Source organism: Filicampus tigris, chromosome 18, assembly GCF_054856515.1.
Source record: "Filicampus tigris isolate MCC_2025a chromosome 18, RoL_Ftig_1.0, whole genome shotgun sequence".
Lineage (NCBI taxonomy): Eukaryota > Metazoa > Chordata > Actinopteri > Syngnathiformes > Syngnathidae > Filicampus > Filicampus tigris.
The window spans coordinates 5,437,154-5,460,387 of NC_141234.1; the positions used below are offsets into that span (position 1 = coordinate 5,437,154).

Sequence of the window (23,234 nt, forward strand, 5' to 3'; positions counted from 1 at the left end):
AAACATTTCAATTAGTGATGTTTATTGAATAAACAAGTTATTGGTCAATGACTCAGTAACTCCTCATGACGTTGTTGATCCAGCTGTTGTAGCGACACACGCGGGCGTACACGCTCGGGTGTCCCTTCATGGCGCAGTCGTAACCCCAGGAGACAACACCCTGAAGCTCACCGTTGCACACCAGAGGACCGCCAGAGTCTCCCTGCAGACACGCGCACATTGTATTTAGCCGCTGCTTACGTGTATTTTGTTTACATTTTTGCGGGTGTACCTGGCAGCTGCTGGCACCGCCATGCATGAAGCCGGAGCAGAGCATGTTCTGAGTGAAGAGGTGCGGGTAAGCGTTCTGGCAGATCCTGTCGTCAATGATGGGCTGCCTCAAACACTGAAGTCTGTCGGGGAAGTTGTCTGGGGGTGGAAAAAAAAAAAAAAATCAGTCCTGATCTATTTAATATACCTCCAAAAGCAAAGCACTACTTTGGTGTAAATAAAACCCCTCAACTCACTTCAACATAATTCCTTGGCAACAAGACACAACTAGATGGCAGCAAAGCACACATTTTGTCAGAGATAGCTCCTTAATTCAGTTCAACATAGTACCTTGTCACCAAGAAGGCATCCAAGTAATACATTTATTTTGTTCACTGCATATCAACTTACTGCCGTTGGCAGCCATGTTGCCCCAGCCGGACACCAGGCAGTTCTCGTCGGCGAAGGTGCAGCGCGAGGGCAGCGGCACGGTGCGAACGTAGTTGTTGAGGGCGGCCGGGCGGCTCAGCTTGATCAGCATGATGTCGTTATCCAGGTTGTGGCTGTTGTACTGCGGGTGCTTGACCAGGATGGCCGAGTCGATCCACTGCTCCGTGCCCTCGTTGGCGGCGATGTTGTGCTCGCCCAGACGCACCTGGATGCGGCTGCGAGAGGCAGAGGCGATAGTTTAGTTGCTGCCGTTTTGGTTAACAACAGTGGTTTGTCAGCCATCTGCACTTGATTATTTATTTCCACTTTTACCCCCGACATTTCTCAACCATGGTGGACTTAACCTCTCAAATTCTGCATGTTTTATCTTGTAGTCTAAAGTATATTTCTGTTTGAAAATGTTGGGCGTCAAAGTAAAAAATGGTCAGAAAAATAGATACGTAATTCAGAAAGATTTTGCACTTACGATTTGTAGCAGTGGGCGGCAGAGACAACCCACTGGCTGGAGATGAGGGAGCCACCACAGAAGTGGTAGCCGGCGTTCAGCGACACCTGATAGGGGACCGAGTGACGTGGGCACTCGTAGCCCCCGACGATCTTATCGTCCTGCTCGGCAGCAACAACTGGCAAATGGCACATGAGGCTTACAAATATTTTGGCTATTAAAGTTAAAAATAAATAAAATAAAAAGCCTACATACAACTTTTCCAGTAGCTACTATTAAAACACTGCAAGACTTGCTGTATTGGAGAGGGAATGTTTGTTTTTTTACCTGCCCATAAATATTCCCTTTTTAAACTCAAATCAAATTAGAATATAGTACAAAAAAATACACTGTAAAAACATTTTCAACATTAATAAAAAAATGTCCTCAATTTTATTTTACAAGTTGCAACAACATAAACAAAAGTACTATTAGCCATTAAATCTAAAAACAACCAAACAAAAAAAATACATGTAATTTAGACCAGTAGCAATTGCAATACATAAAATAGAAAATAGAAAAATACCACTTCAGGCATTTTAGTATTACCTTTAAACAGCCATGCCTGGAGTACCGTAATTATTTTTTTAACTAAAGTTAAACATTTAAATATATTTTTGTATGTACAATACCTTAAAAACCTGGTAAAATAATATTCATGGGATTAAAAAGAGTAATTACAAAAGATAGAATAAGCCAAAAAGCCACTCAAAATATTTTTGAGGTATGCATAACACACTATCTATAACATAAACGTTAAATATACTTACATGCTGCTCCGAGCAAAGCCAGCAGAATAAAGGCCTTCATGGTGAGGTGTGTGCACGCGTGGATGTCCGAAAAGCAGCAGGCGGAGGACTCATATTTATACACACACTGTAATGCCATTCTCAAGGTCAGTATTGGGTGGGGAAAAAAAAAAGAACACAAAGAGTACAATCTGGGAAAACAAGCATATGGCTGAAAAGACCTTGAGTCATATCAACAGTGGCCTGACGCCATCTTCATGTGACAGCTCTTACAAGCCAGCCGCATTTGTAATCGGGAAGGAAAACGGCGTGCGTTTCGGTGCAAATTAGCAGTGAGAGATGCTTTTCATTGGACAAGGACAATATTGTTGCTGTCCAACAAAAAACATGTACCACCAAATACTTTTTTTTAAAAATTACATTTTCAGATTAAAAAAAACAAAACACAGATCTCCCCGCAAAAAAGTGTTTTCAAATTATAATTTCTTTAAAGCCTGTTTCGCCACATTTTATTTTATTTTTTCAAGCACTCACAAAAAGCAACATGACACGTATATGGACGCAAAAGTATTGTGCACTGTGTAGCGCGACATCTGCATGGTAAAATTGTCTCCTGTTGTATGGTTGTTATAACACTTCCTCTTTTGCCTCACATTACTGATTCTGTAAACAAAAACAAAACACTTGGGCACAAATTGAACTTGGAACATGTAAAAAGGTTTATTGAACATAAATAAAACAAAAAAAAGAACGCAGGTAGAAAAATATGTAACAGGTTTAGAAAGACCTTTTATACAACTATGTACAAAGCGCAAAGCTGAAAACACCACCAGTTCCCTCCCTCCCTCCCCCCAAACGTGGGGAAAACAAACATGTCAAAACCTTTTTGTTGTGGCAGAGTATTTGGACAAAAACCCGTGGTTGTCTATTCGAACTAGTAACAGCGGGTATATCAAATGAAGGTTAGCAATTAATGTTGCGTTAGGTCTAAGGACAAAATGTTGAAGGACAAACTGTTTCATCATGAGGTAGCACACACGGAAACACTGATGTGGCTGCAAATGTCAGCCACCTCAAAACTCAAAAGTCCCATTTTTAGCCGCCTTCCACTGGGAAATGTTAAAGCACAAATGCGCTAAAGTCCATAAACATTTATTATTCAAATATACAAAAAAAAAAAAATCTATAAAGGGACAGTGCAAAAAGCATTGTATTATTCTTAAAACAGACAAGATGAACAACAAGACTGCAGGATAAAAGAGGCTTTTCTGAGAGTGCGGTTATAACGATTTGAACTCTACCAGCACCTTAGTCAAGAAAACGGGCAAAGTAAAGCATGGGATCCCAGACCAGAAAAAAATAAAATAAAAAAGGATTGCGTCCGAGCAAGTAATAAATAAATATTTCCCTGCGAGAAAAGGAAAAAAAAAAAACGAACAAAGTGAAGCTGAATATGGTAAAAGAGCATCACAATGCCTTGTGCGCATTATAGAAAATCTGCGATTGACATATGGCTCCTTTTGTCAAGATTCCAGCCGGGACACAACGCCTGCGTACTCTTCTTGTTGTAAAATGTTATTTTATGGATGTATTTGCACTGGTAAATTCACAGGAGGTGTGTTGGAGGTAACCCATACCTCAGGCCGCTAGTTGAGGAAGCGGCGGCAGCGCCGCGTGCCGCAGTTGCAGCGCAGCTTGCTCTCGTCGTCCTCGATGGGGAACTTGTAGTCGTACGTCAGCTCCTCGCCGCGGTAGATCTTGCGCAGCGCGAAGATGACGATGTGCTTGCGTCCGTCCACGTTGATGACGCGCGAGTAGCAGTTGGGCTCGCACGAGTGGTTGATGAAGCGCGCCGCGTTGCCCTGCATGGTGGCGTCCACCACGTCAAAGTCGTCGATGCGGAACATGTAGCAGCCGATGCCCTGGGAAAAGCGGGGCAACGTCAGCAACAAATAATTAGGAGGATGTTTTGAAGCAAATAGTTTTGACTGAATTTGTCCTCTGGTCTATATCTTCTGATTAACATACAGCAACTTCATTTCTCATAACTACATGTAATTTTGATATTAACTGGGTAGAACATCGCAATACCGTGATTACGTGATAATATCGTATCGTGACCCCAGTATCGTATTGCAACATCCTTGCCAATACTCATCCCTAGTCAGCGCACGTCAAAGGCTGACCAATGAAAAGAAGGCGGTTCCAAATGGAAACATACCAAAACGTGCTCCACATTTTATGATTTTTTTTTCTCTTTCAGCATGTGGCATGTGACAAGACAAGACACTCAGGCTTATTCTCCAACTGACTCACTTTGCTGTCATAATATTTCTCCCGCTTATCAGTCAGCACTGAGCGGATGACTGTGCCGGCGTACTCGATGACCATTTCTCCCACTTCGATATTCCTCTTGCAGAAAAGCCCTCGGCCGTGAATGAGAGACCTGCGGAAAAGTAAAACTCGTTAATGTTGAGTCATTCCACCTAACGGCAAGACTTTTCTCCATTCTTGCGTCACCTGTAAACACCGACGGCTTCTTTGGAAGTTTTCTCCAGGTGTCGAAATCTCATGGCCATGGGAAGCTCACTGCTGGTGGCGCGCCTGGTGGACAAGTTGAACCGACACACGTGACCGTAACGCCATTTCTGTCGTTTGGCCGTTTTATTTACATCCAATTAACCGACCTGGACGACTTGAGCGGGAAGTCGTCGTCCTCCTCGTCGTAAGGGCCGACCGAGTCAGGCGGCGCTCGGTGCTGGGACGCCAGGAAGTCGAACATGTCGAACGTCGCTTTCCTGTTTGCGCAAAACCAAAAGACGTTCATCGTGTAAAACCAAATTCAAGCATAGCAAAGGAAAAAAAAAAGGGCAGCGCACCGCACGTAGACTTCGCCGCGGGCGCAGCCGCTGGGGTTGAGCGGCAGCTCCTCCTCGACGTCGTTGCAGCGGTGGAAACGGAAGCGGTGGCTCTTGCAGTCGTTGGCGCCCCGCAGCTGCTCCAGCAGGAAGATGACGGCGTCGTGCACCACGCCCAGCACCCGCGGCCCGCTCATGCCGCCCAAGGGCAGCTGCCCGAGGCGGAAAGCCGCCCGCGCCTCCTGGATGCCGTCGATCACGGCGCGCCAAGCCACTGATGCGGGGAGACAATTGGGATATCAACATATAAGCTTCTTCTCTTTTCCATGAGAGTGTGTAAAGGTTATCCAGAGTGATCATCGTGTGCGTGAAGATGATCTGGAAAACAACACACACTATAAAGAGCAGTCAAAACAAACATTGTACTTTTTTACTCATCACGGATCATCTGCAAAAGGTTAAGATTGGGGGGGGGGCAATGTGTGTGGCTGTGACTTTTGACGCTAAGATCCATTGCTTCTTACCCTCCATGCTGTTAGCTTTGACGCTAAAGCCGTCATCACTGGTGATTTCAAAACGCAGGTGAGGCTGGTTCATGTAGCTCCTCTTTTTGTGTTTGGGCAAAGGCGCCTCATCCTCCGAACTACAACCTAAGAAAGTAAACAAAAATAAACAGAACATATCAAACATATTGTAACCCTAAAATGAAATTGTTCACACATCTAATCAAAATGCGGTTCACTTTTTTGTGTCGTCTGTGAAAATGACTCAATTATTCTGGGAGGCTGACGATATTCTAGTGTTAAACGGACCCACCTGCAAGGGGGCCCCAGTCGGACAAGTCTCCATGGCGAGCGCTGACCCACTTGTGTGCGGTAGCCCGACTGCTGGGACTCTCCGCGTGAGGACTTCTGAGCATAACACGCGATACAAAGTACATCAAGTAAAAAGTATATTCACAATTGATCAAATGTGCACTTTTTTTTTTTTTTTTTTAGGTGAGCTGACCGTGGGGACATTGGCAGCGAAGGTGCCGTAATTCTCAAATTCTCCTTGTCCACATCGGGAACATGTTTTACAGGCGGAGCTTTTATTTTGACACATCTGTGGACGGAAATGACACTCGAGAGTTTAGTTTCACAGCCCATTTGACACCTGTTGCCACGCATTCTGTTAGTATGCGAGGGAACTTGCAATTTAGCAGCCGCTCGTGTGGATCTTATTAAATCAGGCCCAGAGATTACACAGATGTTTTATATCTGCACCACCCCCCCACTTTTTTTTTTTTTTTTTACATTGCCTGCAAAAGGACGCGTTTTATTTTACAAGCATTCTGGCCAATTGCACGTAACGGGCCATCTGTGTGTGAGGGAATTTCAGCAATGCTCTTACCCCTTCTGACTTGAAAGCAATCGTCGCCGCCTGGCGCCAATTTTCAGACTGCTGCATGCAGTGTCTTTGTTCGAAACACTTGCAGCAACGTCCAGCCTTCGCTGGGTTCTGTGTGAAAGGCTAAGGCAGACAAATACTTTTGTTACAGATCTCATGCCACGACTTTCGTGAATCTCTGTGTGAAAGAGTGTAAAAGGCGCGTCGTCATGGGGAAACAATCAGCAATATCGTCCTAGCACACATTTTGGCGCCAATTTGATTTTTGCACCTAATTTATCTGAGAGGCAAATGTAGATAAATGCCAAGTGTTTTTTTTTTATTACACTTCCTATTTGTTGTTGTGTGTCTGCACAGAAATTACTTGCAGGAATATCCTATCCTGCCTTTGCTGGGTTCTTTGTGCAAAGCATAGTCACGAGAGCTTTGAATCATCATAAGATTGGCACTGACCTGGACTCCTGATGGTCTTCATGATCGCTGGAGGGCTCGGTCAGGATGTCCATCTTGCCTCTCTTCCTCTTCCTCCCCTGAGTGATGATGGTCGGCAGCTTGACACGCACTTTGGGCAGGGGCGCGGCTGTCGTCTGGGCTTTGTGAGCGGGCACCCTGATCACGACACTTGGGGACTCGGCGGCTCCACCGGCCGACCGACCCGGCTGCTGCTGGGCGTCTTGACGGTGCGGCGGTGGCGTCGGAGGTTTGCCGCCCGCGTGTTGAGGGCCGCTGAGGATGATAGGCTTCGCCCTTGGGGGGGGTTCACGGTGGGATTCCATGGATCTGTTAATAATGGCCTGAGCCGTTTCGGCCTCCGACAAAACCGAGGCGGGATTGCGCTGCACGGTGACGGCCGGCGTGGGGCCGGTCACGCGTTTGATGGGCACCACTCGGTAGATGATTTTGCTGCTGGGCGGCGGTGTGTGGGGGACGTTGGCGGGCTGGCTGCTGGCGCTGGGTCTGACTGTGACGCGAGGGGTGGGTCGCTTCAAGGCGTTACCCTTGTGGAGCATCTTGGCAATTTGGCTTATCTTGCTGTAGGTGGGAGAGCTTGTGTTGAGCGTCTGATACGTGTTGGTTTTGGGGTTTTTCAGCAGGATCTGACCTTCACTGTTGACGAGGAGCACCTGGGGGGTCTGCGGAGGTGTCGATGCGACGCCGGCGGCCGCTGCCGGAGCGGGAATCACTAGTTGCGTCGGCTGCTGCGATGTTACGGGCTTGTCCAAGCGGATGGCGATGGTTTTGCCTCGCATGACAGCCGGTTGGACATTTAAAGCGTTAACCCCGTTGAAGAGGACGGGCGAGGTGACGTTCGGGGCGACGGTGGTCACAGTTGCTGCGCTGACAACCTGAACAGACCTGGGGGGCAGCAGCACCTTGATTTTCTGCTGCTGCTGCTGCTGCTGAGGGACACTCTGCTTTGGCAACAAGCACTTTATTGTGGGAGTCTGGTGGACTTTTTTGACAATGATTCTTTTCACTGGCGACTGCGACACGTGTTTGGGCTCAGGAGAATAGTCCGGATCATTAATGTCGTCTCTGAAGCCTTCGGTGGAGTCTGTCGATGACGCATTGTCATTGTCATCCGCTCGAGTGTTACTCGCGGACACCAAACTGACGTCTTTGGTGGTAACGGAACTCCCGGTGGGTTCTTCGAGAGACACGTCCTTGGCAGATGTGTCGCCGTCTATAAGTACCTCCTCGCTTTGCACCATATCAAAAGCGTCGAGGAAAATGGGGGCTGACTGATCTTCCGCTAAGATGCTTGCCACGCTCGTACCTTGTTCTGCCTCGCAAATAGACTCCAACCTCTTGAGAGCGACTGTCAGCTGCTTCGTGGGCGAGCTGACGTCGGTGTGAATTGGAGCGCCGCCGCCTCCCACGTCGTCGGCCTCCTCGCTGCGGTCGCTCTCGGAGCCGTCGTCGGCGCCGTCCAACTGCGAAATGGACGGCGTGCAGGGCGGGGCCGAGGTCTGCGCACCACCGGCGGCCTCGCACACCACCGTGCGAGTCAGTTTAACGCAGTGGTCTTCGTTTTCGGAGTCCACCTCCGGCATGTTATCCGTCAGCAGGGTGTCGTCAAGCTCCAGTTTGGCGTTGAGAACCGAGGCCACCGCAACCTCTGTGTCAGTGTCGAACACGGTGGTAGGTAGCTCCAAGTGTCCATCCGTGTTGTCGGGCGCCAGCGAGATGCCGTTTGTCGTCGCCACGGCCGCATCCTCCGTCTCAGACGAGGCCAAGAAATCTTGGGGAACCTCAGCAGACACGGGAGTGGTGATCTTGAACGCGTGCTTGCCCCTCGGCGAGCCGTGGCGAGGCGAAAAGCCAGCGGAGATCGGACGAGGCGGGGAGCCCCAGCCGGGCGACAGGGAGTTGGAACGCGATAGGGGAGGAGAGATCGGCGCAAAGTTGGACGACCTCGGCGGGGAGCTGAAGTGAGCGCAGCGGGAGTGGACGGGGCCGCTGTCAGTCGGCGAGGAGCTGCAGCGGCTCCTGGATGACAGCCTTCGACGGCGCTGAGTGTCCTCCAGGTCCCGTAGAGTGAAGACATGATGTGATTTGGAAGACGCCGAACCTAAAACAAAAAAGTTAACTCAAGACTGACTAGAGTTTCAAACTTGTCCCCACCGATTTGTGCAATGTCCCAAAACCATGAGAAAAGCAAAGGCTCACTATATATGTACTAAGTATAGCAGTTTACTTTTTCCTATTTATGTATCTTTGATCATTTCCCAGTTATTCCCAACTTTCAGTTTTCAGTTGGACTACCGGACAATTTAAGTTGCTCATGCAGGCTTCCTCAAACTGTAAACTGCCTTGAGAAAACTGCTGTTGTGGATTTTCACAGGAGACAAAAAAAAAAAAAAAAAATGCTTTGACTTCCAAACATGCCATTGTGCGGCTACTGTGTTGTATACCTGGCGACGGGAGGGGTCGAGAAGACCCCCCTGCGGGCCTCCTGGTCTGCGAGTAGCCGTGGTGCTTGCATCCAGGCGAACTGTGCAGTTTGGCGTTGGGCGAAGGAGTAGCTGAAGAAACTGGGCTGGATGAGGTGCTTAAACTGTCCAGAGTCTCCACTTCTGGGGGGGGGGTCGGGGGACAGCACACATTTAGGCATCCGAACACCATCCAAGCGTCCTGTCACAAGCTTTTTGTAATGGACTATTACCTCTGTGGAAGTTGGGACTGTGGACGATGGTTTGATTCTCCTCTTGATCGCACTTCATGAGGAGCTCCTGTTCCTCGCCGGGCAGTGGGCTGGTTACTTCGGTCACCTTACAGGTGTACTTGCAGTGTCTGCGCGGATCCACAGTGCTCCAGTATAACCGAGAACACCTAAACAAACAGGGCGTGTTCGTATGGGACGTTGGTTTCGCATCTTCAAAGATCTCAAGTTGATGTCATGAGGAGGACGGCTTACTGGTATCCAACAGGGTATAACATCCTCCCATTTGATGAGATTTCTGACAACACACCCAGTTTCTGGATTTGCAGGGACCCTAAAAACAACAATTGTCGTCAGCGTAGCTTGCAGCGATGCGCAACCAAAACAATAATAAACAAAATACGTCTACCAATGGTCATGTTAATGGATTCAGGTTCGAGGCCCGTGAGGAACTTCCTCTTGAGCGTGATCCCCTCAAAGTCAACATAGACTCGCCGTGGAACTTCAAATCCTGCCCCGGACACCGTCTGAAGAAAATTGGCAAACGGGTCAAGAAATGATTTTCCAGCTCAAATTACTCATAAGAGAAACTACAACACTGCCCCCACACACCGCCACGCTGACGAGATCCGTGTGCTTGTAGCAGTAGACCTTCCGGTCCCGCTGGAACACGCAGTGCTGGGCTCGCGCACACATGAAGTGGAAGTTACTCTGGCAGGTGGAGAGGCAGCAGCCCACCGTGGCACCTGACAGCCCACAACGGTCGCAACGCTGACGGAAGACGGCAAAAAAAAATTAAATCGTGTCAATTCTCTCGACAACAACAAAAGAAAGGGTGCAACTCTCTCTTCCCCTTTGTAACAACCAATCACTGTTCTGCGTACCAGGTGGCGGCCCCTGTAGACCGCAGTGTGTACTTGATGTAGGGCGCCGTTGTTCTCATTGACTTCGGCAGACCAAATGCAACAGTTGATGTGGGCCCACTCGTTCTGGCCCAAGTACAACAGTCGTCCGCCGTCCTGTCGAGGTTACGGCAAAATAAGCCTATTAAAAAAAAAAAATCTTTCCATAGATTTTAATGTGGTGCACCAAACAAAGAAAAAGGAGCTTCTGCTTACTCTGGGAGCAGAGTCACCATACTGCTGGCAAAAAGCGCACTGTCGGGAATCTTTGAATGCTTCCACATCCTTCATCGCACCTGCGTGGTGCAAGATGTTGTTACATTTCATGTGAGCACGATACACACAACAAGCAAGCAGCTGCTGTCCGACGTCTTCCATACCTTTCCCTGCCTGCGTCCCTCTGCTCTCGCGAAGCTGGTACGTCCTCTGTGTCCACTGCGCATAGCTGTGCTCCTTCGAAGGCGGGATCACCGCTTCGGGGAGCATGCCACTGCAGCGCAAAGGATTCCACAGGATGTCAGTAGATTGTGCAGGAGTCACTAATATGAGAGTGTATTAAACTTACCTCGGCAGGTCCTCTGAGAATGATCTCAACTTCATTTGGTGGTGTACAGGAAGCCAGCAGAATACTTGCACCATCAACTGTCAGAGCAAACAATAATCCTGTTCAAGGCAACTCTCCTACACACAATGTTGACAATTTTGTAAAAAGGGGAAATATTGGAAATGTACTTTTTAATGTGTTTTGTACAAGTTTTCTCTGGGGTGCCTGATAACCCATGAGGTATGAAATTGAATGGAAATGGGGAAAAATGTCAATCTTTAATCGGCTTGAATTCGACATGACCCTTTGGGGTATTTTGACAAAACATGTCACAGGTTATTAGGACACATGAGAGTTGTTTTAAATTGTCTCTTTAAGGTGGGAAAATTACTTTGGCATAGTGTTCCCTGGCTTGGATGGTGGGCTTTTCATCTGCGTCCTCCTTGAGCCATTTTCTCATCACAGAAACCACATCTGCATGGAATGTTTTCTGAGTGGGTAGAGAGAGCAAGATCGGGTTCATAGTTAAACGGCACACACGCGTCATCATTTTTAGCAACATTTATCACCACTGAGCTCATACTCACAATGGATGAGTAATTTCCCCCTTTCAACTTCCTATCCATGGCTTGTAGATCACACACAGGTGGCTGCGCCCCGATTAACTCCGTCTTGTTTGTTTCCTGACACTAAATCACAGTCACCCTCATTAAAAGCAACAAACAGGTACGTAAACCTCCTTGAGCCAAGGCGCGGGCATACCGATTGACAGAGCGCAAGGTGCCGAGTGGCATTGGAGGAGAGGAGGCCGGCCAGCACCTCCTGCAGGCCGAGCAGCAGTTGGTTTTGCAGACGTTCCCGCAGGCCTCCGCCCTCGCCGCTACGCTGACGGCAGGGGGAGCAGGTGAAGACGGCGTCCTGGGATCCACTCGACAGCATCCCGTTCAGCTCTTCTGCAACAGAAAATAAATCCAACGCGACATGGGCTCGCGTTGGCAAAGACAGAGCCACAAAGGCGTCTTCTGCAATGAAACTCACCCGAAAGGCCCTCGCAGCTCTGATGCACCCAGTGGTTACATTTGAAACACTGAATCATCAGCGCCCGCTGGCCGCTATCGTCGTCGTAGCACTTGTTGCAAACTGTGCAGTAGTGCCCTGCGTAGATGGAACACATCAGCTCAGTAGAGCATCCAAATGGTAAACAATTTCATTCAACGGCTCGCTGTGTTTTCCTCCCTGCGATTTATTTCACGTCTTTGAACTGCAGTTTGGAAGTCAAGCAACGATGTTAAGCACACCATGTCAACAGATTTAAGTGACAAACCTTTTTCGTGAAGAACGGCGCAGTCCGGGCAAAAGTTCTCCGTGTGGTTCCAGGCCACGTCCCAGGACTTTCCGGGCGTCACACCACAGCTTTTGCAGCGAATACACGTCATGCAGAGCTTTAAAAAAAACAACAGACAAGATTGTTCCACAAATTCCAACCAACACTTTATTCAAAGGATTATTTAAATTCTTAGCTTTGATAAAAAAATTTTAAAAAAAGACTTACCCAGGGTAGGCTGCAGTTCATTGGCTTTGGGTATGTTGGTCCCAAGCAGGAAGGATGGTAGGAGGTTTGGCATCTCTTGCATTGCAGCACAGGCTGCAGAAACATATCACTTAGTTGATATCAGGAGTCATAACTTTTTATTTAGATGTATATATAACGCACTTGGCTAAGCACAGTGCAAGCCAAAAGCGAGTTGGCTTTCGCACCTTGGACAGCTTGCTTCTGCGCCCACACACGTGGCAGAACTTGCAGCGTCTGCAGCACCAGTTCTCCTTGTTGGCCCCCTGAGGTCGCTCCTCGGCAGAGAGGCAGAAGTTGTGGAAGGGCTCGCAGCATATCTGGCAGTAGATCATCTGCGAGCAGACGAGATGAGCAGAGTTCATTGAGGACTACTCAAAATCAGACAAGAGGGGCATTTCACGGCCGGCTTTACCTCGTATCGCCCTTTGCTGGCGCACAGCAGACAGACGGGCTGAGGTGTGGTGGGGACAGACGTGAGGACGCTGAGGCCCCCCATTAGCCACACGTTTTGAATTGCACAGTCCTCCTGGAGGACACAATTGAATTGACGTTAATCTTCTGTGAACTGACCCTTTATGGAAAATATGAGTGAGACATTCTGATTTGTGATATGACAAGCTGCCTGCTTTGGATAATGTGGACGATACTTGGAAATACTTTAGAAAGCCTAGTAACATCCAAGCCCACCTTAAAATCCACACGGATCTTTGTCTTGTCAAGCACCGGGCCCTTCTGGGGATATCCGTGAGGGAAACCCACGGGGGCGCTGAACGACGAGCCCTCGGCGGCGTTCTGGGAAGGAAGGACACAGTGTGGGTCAATTCCTGGCGGCCTTTGCAGCCCCGTCCCTTCTTGTCCGTCTTGGCCATCGTCCCGGGCACCAGCCGCTCCGTCCACTGTGGGTTCTTTGTCGGTCAAAGCGTGGCGGCGGGGCTGCAGCTGCGACAGCGCGTCCCCTTGAAAGCGCAACGTGGTCGCGACCTCTGTCAGAGCCGCCGAGTGCGACATGGACTTTGGACTCCCTTGGGGTGGCGGCGATTCACTTTTCCGCCTGTGTAACGCGGCGTGCACCACAGACGGAGGCAAGGGGTGCAGTCGCAACACAAGGACACGTGAAGGGGGCTGCGTTTCCGGCGGCGGCCGTGTTACGAGCTGTGGCGTTACGGCATGCAGTGCGTGCGGCTCGCTAGGCTGCGTTACGGGCTGCATCAATTTGGGTTCTGATTGTTTAAGGTATGGATCCAGGTGCTGGGGCGACTGCAGGTGAGGATCGGGGAGACGGTATAAGTGTACTCTGAGCTCCCGTTGCAGTTTGGACACGGGGCTTCCGGGTGGGCCGGGACAGGGGAACGTATCGCTGGGCGCCGCCTCTTCCGTGTTCTGCAATTCCTGCGGAGGAGGGGACTGCCTAAGCCAACCAGCCATACAGGTTCCAAAAGCTACACTTGCATAGAGGCGCATGCAACGGAGGCGACAGACAAAGGAAGGAGCCCTATTGTTGGGACGCTATGTTAGCCAGGGTCAGTCAGGTAAAGGGCGAAAAACTTGCAAGAATGTACAGAGGCATGCTTGTTTTTTATGTCCACATATTTATAACCCGAGTCTGCTGGTTTTGACATAATGGAGATTTTTGGGGGTAAAAAAAGTAACGCAGATTTTAATTTCATCAGCTTCACCACAAAAAGGGTACGGTAACCTTATTTCCTCAAATATCCCAGGGGGAAAAAAAAAAGAATCCAATCATCTCAGTTCATCGCTGCTACTGTCCACACACTGACGCGCAGCACCTACCGACGCACGCAAACACTCTATCGGACGAGTCCACGTGTGAGGCCTTAATGCACGCTGGAAATAACATGCCCGCACAGTCCAAAAGTTGATCTTTGATTAGCTCGGCTGACTTCGGCAGTGCTTTTCGTTTTGCTTTTAACACCACTCTCACTAAATATAAATTGTCATAAACTGCTAACTTGCTTTCCTACAATCCAGATCTACATCCCCCATAAAAAGCTTGTTGCTGTCAACCATCCCCCACGCCAGCAAGTGAAATGTATGAAAATAGCCTCTTCCAGATGTCTTTGCAACAAAAACACAAACTGAAAGCATCGACATTTTACAACAAAAGAGTAAAAGCAGATGGGCAAAAAAAGGCTAGCTTAATCGCTGACAATCGAGGTCAAATATCGCTGAGGATGTGATTCTGGCACATTTTAGATTGGTGGACAAAATAAGAAAAGAAAAGAGGCCTGGGAAGGAAATTAGTTGGAAGTTGTTTTCTTGTTGGGAAATTGTCAGACTGCCAAACAAATTTAGCATAAAAACATAACAGATCAGTAGCAGGAAATAGTAGTAAACTGTAATCCAAATAATTTACCCCAGGAGTCTAAAGGCACTACATGAGAAGAAAGACACTTGCAAGCAACAATACCTTGTAGGCTCTTGGTCTGCTTCCTTTGGGAAATGGCCGCCGTTGCTTCACCACCCCGACAGGTAGGTCACCACACGTGGACAATCCAAGTCCGAGATCTAAAAAAGAACACAAAGCTAAGACGTAGTTCTATTGTTTTGTTTTATTTTCTGGGGGGCGCATCCAAGAATTGTTGTTTACCTTGCTTTGCAGCCATTTTCTCCTCCTTGAACTCTTTCCTCTCTTCCTCTGGCTCCTCATCCGACTCTGACTTGAGCAGGTTGCTGAAGGAGCGCGGCGTGATGTCACGCAAAGAATGCTTGCGGATTTTGGTTGGCGCTACGGACAGCGTCTTGCTCGACTTCTCCACTCCCCAGTTGCCGTCATCGCTGCTTGACACAGGCACCAAATTCCGCCTGGCCCGGACTGGCAAAACGGAGGCGGACGAGTGATGAACACGCAAGCCATTATTTTGCTTAATGACTCAAAAATTCTCCCATGCTACAATTTTTTTTTTTTTTTTTTAAATCCTGTGGTACTTTGCCTTACAAGTTGAATCCATTCCATTACCAGGTTCTTTTCTCAACTGACTCATATTGCTGAATTCTTCAAAAATATTACTTTTGAGGAGCTGCGCCCCAAAGGCATATTTGTTTAATCATTATCATTGCATCAAAGATAGCAAGCCATTTTCAACACTTCACATTGGGAGGGGAAAAAACACTTCCCATTGGTCAATTTGTAAAAATAGCACGCATATGTAGACCGACATAGTATGGATTTGTGGTAAAAAAATTGGTGGAAATCTACCAAATTCTAACAGCAGTAAATCTCTTAAGTCAAGGTACCACTATACATTTTTTTTTTTTAAATTGCAATCCCTTCTATCCAGAGAAAGGGACATTATTTTGACAATACATACCTTTAAATTGTTTGACAATGCGCTCCGTCTTTGTGGCCTCAATTCGATCGCACCTCCTGTATCTGTTGACAATAGAGCATAAAAAAGCGTGAACTTTTTTTAACTAATGGAAAAAGTTACTTCCATAAAAAACTGGCCTGTTTACTATAGCCTTTTATACGCATTGTTTTTTGCTTCACACTTTGGGCTAGTAGCGGCAATCGCTAGCTCCACCAAGCAGCCGGAGTGAGCAGAAGCTCATTAGAATGACAGGGGAAAAAAAAAAAAAACATAATGACTCCTTAAATGGAAGCACACAACCGTATTTGCTTACATGCAACATTGCCGCCTCTTGTTGGGCCCGCCGAACTTGGGCTTGTCGCGACAGTTGGTGCACTTGGCGCAGTCGCTGTCCACCATGCAGCCTCTGCACGCACCGCAGCGCCGCGAGCGCACGCCGCCAGGCCGGTAGCGGCTCAAGATCTTGCGCTTTTTCAACTTGCGGCCGCGCCGCCGCCCGCGCCGCCACCTGTGCTTCTGCTCCTCCTGGAGGAGTTCTTGGGAGGCAAGCCACTCGGCCCCGCCTCCAGCGACGTCGTCGTCGTCGTCGTCGTCATAATCATCGTCTGCGACATCTGCAGGCGGGAGAGGGAGACGATGGATGGGAGCTCAAAAGTACATTTAAAAATGCATTTTGAGGACCATTGTAGCATTGTGGCTTTTATTTCTGGCTGGGGGAGGCTGCATTTTTTATTGACAATGTTGTATACATAACAATATATGGCATTTATGGACTATTACGGAGGAAAAGAATAGAGGAAGACCATGATCTAAAGGAAGCTCCTCCTCATACTTCAAAATAGTTCAGTGGCGCCTCAATGCTACAAGATGGCGCCAAAGCAATATGTGGGGAACACTGCATTCTATAAATCTTCCTTCAGTCGACGCATGTTTCTTAAACACACATTCCATTTTGCCACTCTTATTGGTGATGAATGAGAGAGAGAGACTAAAACTATAGCTTGGTATTACGCAATAATTCATCATTTTGGATAACGCAAGCAATCTTTTCTCACACAACACATGCCAACTTTTCTCTGTTTCCAGTTCAGTGTCTTTTCTGTCGTCATTGCAGATGAGCACAACATATATTCAGAAGAAGAAGAAAAAAAAAAAAAAAGAAAAAAAAAAAAGAAAAGGAATTTAGTGTGATGTATAATATTTGTGTAGATTTTAGCCCAGGCCTCCTTCATGTGATGCAAGATTGTCCCTATGTGTGCTTCAGGGCAGCGAGTCTAATGGTCAAACCGCACTTTCTCACCTCATACAGAGTGATGGCCGATCGACCAGTGTTGGGTAAAGCTTTCCAACAGCAGTGGCTAATCTGTGTGTGACAAAAGATATTTTTGCTGGCAAATAATTGACTTACAACTACATTGAGCTTACAAGGCACGGTTTGTCTTTTTGGAATTGGTGAATTGTGTTTTACTTTTTTTTTTTTTCTTTTTTTTTTGGAGGGGGGGTGGGATGGATTGATGCTTTATTGTTGCTACAAGTGCAAAGTGATGTACTAACGTGAAGATATTTTTGATGCTTTCTCAACTGCCCTCTTTACTTATTTGTCTACTCGGTGTCTTGGTTTGAGTGTTGAAAACAAACAAAAGGTCATGTACAGTTTGTGTGTCACACAAGTGAGGATCAGTCGAGACTAAAAATGGTTGTGCACTGGGAATGCACTTTTTTTTTTTTTTTGTATCTGTCTAATGTGCCAGTTAAAAGATCAACACGTGTGCATGGAGCATACCTTCTATTGCGGGGGTAAATGTGATCCCCTCCCTCTCGTGCAGCGGAAGAGCACTCAGCCGGGGAATGTCGTCGGGCACCATCGCCCGCGGCTGGCCCAGGGCAACCGCCGCCGCCCGGCATACGTGCTTGATCCGGGGACCGCCCAGAGGCTGCTCCTGTTGACAAAAATCTCATTTAGAACAATTTAAATGATCAAACAAACATACTATTCTATGTTACTACTGATCGATTACAATTTTTATGCGTTTATAATTCTTTGAAAACAAATAAATGACAACTAATTAAAGCATTTTTAAAGCTCACTTGTGATTATTATGAGCGTCATGCCGTGTTTAAAATGCTGAAAATAAAATGTGTTTATACTATAAAAGGTAGTGAGGCCAACTTACTGCCTCCCTCCTTCTTTCATATATATAAAAACCAGCGTGTATGACAGTGAACCTAAAAATTAATGAAATATAAACATGCTTATTACCTGAGCACACAGTTTAGCAGACCGGTTGACTCTCCTTTTCCTTCGTCCGCTCGCTGCCACGTGAGTGTCACTGGAGCTCAACTGTTAATATGGAAAAAAGTCCCAATTAGGATATATTTATGTGTATCCATGTATGGGGAAAAAGTCCCAATAAGGATAAATTTATGTGCATTTATTTCCGTGTTCTGCAAGAATTCCGCGCTCACTTGCGACAACTTGAACTGTTTCTGCTGGTCAATCTTAATGAGTTGCACTTTGGCTTTCTTCAGCAGGTGCAGCATCCTCTTGTTGGCTCCGCTCAGGCCCACCGCGCGGTGCCCGGGCACGCCCACCTCAGGTGCCAGCGCCACGGCGGGGCGAGCCTCGCCGCTGCGCACGGCGTCTGCGCAGACATGAGACGGACACCTCATTAGGCACATCACGTCATCAAATAAACCGAGCCGTTGCTTACCATTCCTGTCGCCGTCTTCCGGGGATGTTTGCGAAGACGTCTTGGCGTCGCTGTTGACAACCACGGCGAGCTTCCTCACCACTCCGGGCGAGTCCATCTCCTCCACGGTGAGCTTGGCCCTGCGCCGCCTCCGCTTCTTGACGTGCACGTTGAAATCGTCCGGACGCGAGCCATCGTCGTCATCTACCCGCACGGCGTACTGGCCTCTCTTCTTCTCTGCCAGCTTCAAGGTCAGCCTCTTAAGTTTCTTGTAGAAGTCCAGGTGACTGGTGGCGTGAATTGGTCTCGCAGAGAGCTTCGCTGGGGGAGACGCCTTGTCAGCCACGGGCGCGGCGTCCCCGTCCAACTTGGTATCGTAAGCGGAGTCTTGAGAGGACGTGCTAGTCTTCTCGTCCTCTTTGGGTTGGCTCTTAAGCCATGAGGACAAGTGGCCTTTCGGGAAGGGGACCATGGCCTCATCCAAGAACCTCTTGGGTGTCTTGATGACGCGGGACGAGCGTGCAGTGGTCACGGTCGAGGAGTTGTGCTGTTCCGCGAGGGGGCCGGGTTCGAGTTCCGGCGGAGCGCTAGGACTGGGATCGTCGACGTAGGCGTAAAACACATGCTTGATGCGCTTCCTTCTGTTGCCGGCGGTGACGGCCGGCGAGGCAGTTTTGCCCTTCTTTTTTTTGCCATAGAAGCACTTGCGATGGTGGCGTCTGTGCACGCGGTGCTCAGGCAACACAGGCAGCGGGGGAGACGACATCCCCTCCAGTGGCATGGCTGCCTCCGGCCCGCTTTGGGCGCCGGCCTCCGCACCACTCTCCGGGGACGCGGCCACGTCCTTCGCCATCTTTTTCCTGTGGCTGCGCTGCAGGTACGCCGCCGACAGCCTGGCGCGCTTGGCGGGCCTCGGCGGCGAGGCGGCGTCCGGCATTTTGACCTCGACCGTATCCACCTGCCCCGCGTTCTCGGCTGTTCGGACTTCCTCAGTTGGTCCTGCTTCACCGACACAGGCCTGGGTGCCTTTTGCCTTCCTGCCTTGCCCTTGAAAGATCCCCTTTGGCGCCTCTTTGACTTTCATCTCTCTATTTTTGACATCCACCCATTCTTTTTTAGACCGCCGCGGTATAATCGTCCCAATCAGCCCTTCTTCTTCTTTGGAACTCTGCGGTACAATGATGCCAATCAGCCCATCTTCTTCTTCCTCACCTTCTTTGGTGCCCCGAGATGCAAGCTTCCCAATTAGTGCCGCTTTGGGGGATTCGTGTAATATTTTCCCAATGAGAGATTCGGTTGTAGGAGGTTGCTTCACACTTTTGGGAGGCTGCGCAACTTTTGGAGGTTTCACTTTGCTGCATGAACGAGCTGCGGTTGTGCCAAAACCACCAAAGTCTTCCTCCTGACGAAAATAAAACACAAAAACACAGCATTCAAACATCCAGAATTTGAATACGCACAACACTTTTAGGCGTACATGTCAATCTACTTTTTCAAATAGAGTAGTAATTTAAGCAGGGAACCATTTGGCTAATGCAAGTGGGGAACCATTTTAGTATCTGAATTAGCAACCACATTTGACATCCATTTCAGAAAGGTTTTACACTTAACTGGTTGACACACATGGGCTGGTATATGAGGAAAAATTGTGGGTAAACCAGGGTTTAAGCCACCATTCTATTTAAAATACAGAACTGGGTCACTTTTTACTTGCCACGGATTTCGTAATCCATTTATGCTCGATTAGAGATTGCTTTTTTAAAATCGTTTTACCCAGATGGGAAAAGCACATTTGCCCAGTTCTTATTTTGTATTTTTTGGACGTTGTGGTGGCAGTTCCAAAAATTAAGTCAACCACTCGGTTGTCGGTCCACGCATCATCAAGGCTTTGTTCAAATCAGCTGATGTCATGACCCTTCCCTTTCACTTTGTTGCTTAGGTGATTTAAAAATAAAAATAAAAAAATAGCAACAAAGAGACACATTGCATTACTTCTTAAAGAAAGGTGACCAGAACTGTGAATACCACCCCTGGCGTGGAAGCTCAACCGAAACTATGTACGTACTGCTAAAGTCAAAGTAAATACGACGGTATTGTGACTTATTCAGACAAAGCTAGTATCAATCTTATCTAACACTTAAAAACAAATATTTGAATAAACGGTGTATCAACACATGCAGATAGACTACATAACCATACTCACTGTCATATATTATTTATCCTTTAAGGAAAACGACTCATATGACTGCAGCTTACTGAGTCACTAAACTGTGAAACTCTTCTTTGAGTATCGTGTGTGTCTGTGTTATACTGCACCCTGGTGGCCAAGACAAACACACCAGGAGGACCATGATGCCAATAGGCATTGAAGCGTGACATCATGATGCACGGAACGAATAGAAAGCTGCTCAGGTTTCCATACGCCGAGTGCGAAGGGGCAATCAAAGTCACGTAAAAACCAACTCTGGCTTGAATCAAGGATTTGTAACGCCAATCCATAACACTTTTCCAGGCTTGAAACACTAATTTGACACACAATTGTGAAACCATTATCCTGTCTTGAAACGCATTTGAATCCCATATTTGAGACCCCAAAACATGATTAAAAACCCATTATCAAACCCGAACCATTGTGTAAAGGTTTCACAAAAAAATAAAAACATGAACTGGTAAATTCAATTAGAATACAAACAAATACAGTAGGGATTACTGTGCGCTAATTCCACCAGAACACAAATGAACTCCCTGAAAACATCAAGAGTTTTTCACCACTGCGCGCCAGCAACCAAAATGGGGTCAACTGATCGGCAAGAGTAGAATGTTGAAAGCTTCTTTATTGATCATCTATCAGTCCCACATTTTACTGGCAAAATGCCTTTTTCATTTACATTTACATTTTGTTTGGGTAATTAAACATCTCTGGAGTTTAAGCATTTATTGGCGATTGTTATTTTGTTTTACTCAGCTGTTACTATAGTAAAACAGTTAAGACAACTACAGGCTACTCATGAGGCAAAACGGGACGCTAGTTCACATTGGAACACTGCCACTATAACTAGTGAATCCAACTAGTGAAGACAAGTAACATATCTTTAGGACATGAACCTTAAAACAATTAAGCACAATACCAGAGTAACTGTGTGTTACTATAAATGTTTTTTTCTACTGTATGACATTTGCACACAAGTAAGACAATTTTGGCATACTGGCGGGAAAACATGCTACTAATAAGTGCGGATCGAGGAGGCTTCTAGTGCACACTGGTTGAGCCTAGTATTGTAATGAAGATTTAATTGCACACTACTAGGACAAAAGTGGAACAATACATTAATAGTAAGACACCATCGTTTTACTGGTGCAACCTATTTGGGTTGTACTAGTAGGCCAAAACGTACGCTGGTTTTGCAAATTTTATTTTATTTTTTTATTAGTAAATCACAGCTGGTCTACTAGTGCACTGAAATCCTACTAGTGAGTATACTAGCGCATGGACCTTAAACTGGGTATGAAACTGGGTTTAATACCGATCTTAAGGTCGTACTAGTTGGCCTAGTAGTGCAAAAACTCGTACATCCTAGTCGTTCTACTTGTGAGGAGTAAGAGTGTACTAGTACAAGGTCCTTGAGCTGATATCAAGGATATCCAATAAATGCTCACAAGGCTTTCCAACCTGCAGTCAGCTGACAGCTCCAACGTGGGAAAGTATGATGATGCTCAACTTGCTACTGTGACGTTTTCCGCACGACACGACGAAAAATGCGCAGAGCCCAAAACGAATGAAAGACGTTGTGTGCTTTTATTTTAGCACAAGAGCTGGCTAAAGTTTACTACACAGCGCTCGTTTCCATAAACACCCGTCGCTAGCCACTCAAGTTTCCGCCTAGCGGCGCTTAGACGGAGACCGATATTTGTTTAAAAAAAGTACATGCCAGTTTGGACCATAAATGAACAATTAATCCCGGAACTAAGCGTTCGTCCGCGTTATTAGAAGCCGAAGCTAAAGCTATTTTGCCGATAACATGAACGGGCTTCCACATCCTTTGTAATTCCTAAACAACAAGTGCACCCAAGCGCCATTTCTCGTGTGTTTCTACCAAGTGAGGCATTTTGTTGACAAGGCGGTTTGGCTGGCTTGCTTGCTTGCTGGCTCGCTCACCTCCTGGCTCGACTCGAAGCCCGCTTCACTGCGCCGCCCATGCTTCTCCGCCATCCCGAGCAGTCGCAGCAAGGCCGGGTCATCGCTCAACGCGAGGCCGATGTTTACGGGCCTCGGCCCTCCGCCGGACGACTCGCCATCGTCCGAGCACAGCCTTCCGCGTTTGCCTCGCTTGCCCAGCCGCAGCCGGCCGACGCGGGTCGCGCACGGCCGGCCCGGGAAGCGAGCTCGGGCGACCGTCTGGCCGGTCAAAGCCACCGCAACGTTGGCGGACGACGACAATCCGCCCCCCGACGCCGCCATTTTTGAGCACGACGACACCAAGGAGAAGAAGAGCGCGAGAGCGCAGCCTGCCGAGCACGGCGGATACGAACACGAACAGGCAAGATGGACCTGGACCGCTCTCAGCCAGAAGGCGCCAGATAGGAAGGGAGGCCAAGTGCATCATGGGAAAAAACTTCTCGCTGCTCTGTTTGTTTTGTTTGCTTGCACCACTTTCGTTCATTACTATTTTTCGCAATGTTTGAAAACGTATAAATAATTAATATCACGAACTATGATTTCGATATTAATTTTAATAAAATTAGCCAATTAAGCCCAAACAAACACCGATTCTAACTAGTTCATTGACATTACCTTCATATAATTTTATAATTACGGATGTTTCTTGACGTTGATTTTGTGGTTTTCGAAAATTT

The 23,234-nt window shown here is 47.6% G+C and overlaps 2 protein-coding genes across 5 annotated transcripts; both read right to left on the minus strand.

Moving 5' to 3' along the window:
* Window positions 1–5: 5 nt before the first annotated feature.
* On the minus strand, window positions 6–2,015 carry LOC147132140 (trypsin-like). The gene is made up of 5 exons (XM_086014321.1): window positions 1,954–2,015; window positions 1,166–1,322; window positions 661–914; window positions 272–408; window positions 6–202 (listed from the first exon to the last, which is right to left on the minus strand). Exons 1-5 carry the CDS (start codon window positions 1,991–1,993, stop codon window positions 53–55), a joined length of 738 nt encoding a protein of 245 aa, XP_085870447.1. The 5' UTR covers window positions 1,994–2,015; the 3' UTR covers window positions 6–52.
* Window positions 2,016–2,627: 612 nt separating this feature from the next.
* kmt2ba (lysine (K)-specific methyltransferase 2Ba) lies at window positions 2,628–22,952 on the minus strand. Of its 4 annotated transcripts, none has more exons than XM_086014335.1 (37): window positions 22,537–22,952; window positions 18,402–19,782; window positions 18,157–18,332; window positions 17,951–18,031; window positions 17,474–17,630; window positions 16,004–16,304; window positions 15,691–15,752; window positions 14,970–15,194; window positions 14,790–14,887; window positions 13,049–13,153; window positions 12,774–12,887; window positions 12,547–12,693; window positions 12,341–12,433; window positions 12,113–12,230; window positions 11,827–11,943; window positions 11,551–11,741; window positions 11,376–11,477; window positions 11,180–11,278; window positions 10,810–10,886; window positions 10,625–10,734; window positions 10,461–10,540; window positions 10,227–10,361; window positions 9,955–10,113; window positions 9,752–9,869; window positions 9,598–9,676; window positions 9,346–9,512; window positions 9,095–9,256; window positions 6,633–8,751; window positions 6,183–6,302; window positions 5,799–5,894; window positions 5,607–5,701; window positions 5,315–5,440; window positions 4,812–5,064; window positions 4,620–4,730; window positions 4,453–4,536; window positions 4,249–4,378; window positions 2,628–3,854 (listed from the first exon to the last, which is right to left on the minus strand). In XM_086014335.1, the coding sequence occupies exons 1-37, from the start codon at window positions 22,837–22,839 to the stop codon at window positions 3,579–3,581; spliced, it is 8,367 nt and encodes a 2,788-aa protein (XP_085870461.1). In that variant the 5' UTR covers window positions 22,840–22,952; the 3' UTR covers window positions 2,628–3,578. The 4 variants fall into 4 exon arrangements, with proteins under 4 accessions (XP_085870461.1, XP_085870459.1, XP_085870458.1 ...); XM_086014333.1 differs by having other exon boundaries at window positions 5,607–5,698; window positions 13,049–13,750; XM_086014332.1 differs by having other exon boundaries at window positions 13,049–13,750.
* Window positions 22,953–23,234: the final 282 nt, after the last annotated feature.

What these genes read in the sequence shown, in the direction of transcription:
- LOC147132140 (XM_086014321.1), bottom strand. Translation starts at nt 1,993, where the DNA reads ATGAAGGCCTTTATTCTGCTGGCTTTGCTCGGAGCAGCAT. An exon ending in GCCGCCCACTGCTACAAATC is followed by an intron (nt 915 to 1,165) that starts GTAAGTGCAAAA and finishes TGCCTCTCGCAG; the next exon opens with CCGCATCCAGGTGCGTCTGG. An exon ending in CAACATGGCTGCCAACGGCA is followed by an intron (nt 409 to 660) that starts GTAAGTTGATAT and finishes TTCCACCCCCAG; the next exon opens with ACAACTTCCCCGACAGACTT.
- kmt2ba (XM_086014332.1), bottom strand. Translation starts at nt 22,839, where the DNA reads ATGGCGGCGTCGGGGGGCGGATTGTCGTCGTCCGCCAACGTTGCGGTG. An exon ending in TCTACAGGGGCCGCCACCTG is followed by an intron (nt 10,114 to 10,226) that starts GTACGCAGAACA and finishes GTCTTCCGTCAG; the next exon opens with CGTTGCGACCGTTGTGGGCT. An exon ending in CGGATCTCGTCAGCGTGGCG is followed by an intron (nt 9,870 to 9,954) that starts GTGTGTGGGGGC and finishes AATTTTCTTCAG; the next exon opens with ACGGTGTCCGGGGCAGGATT.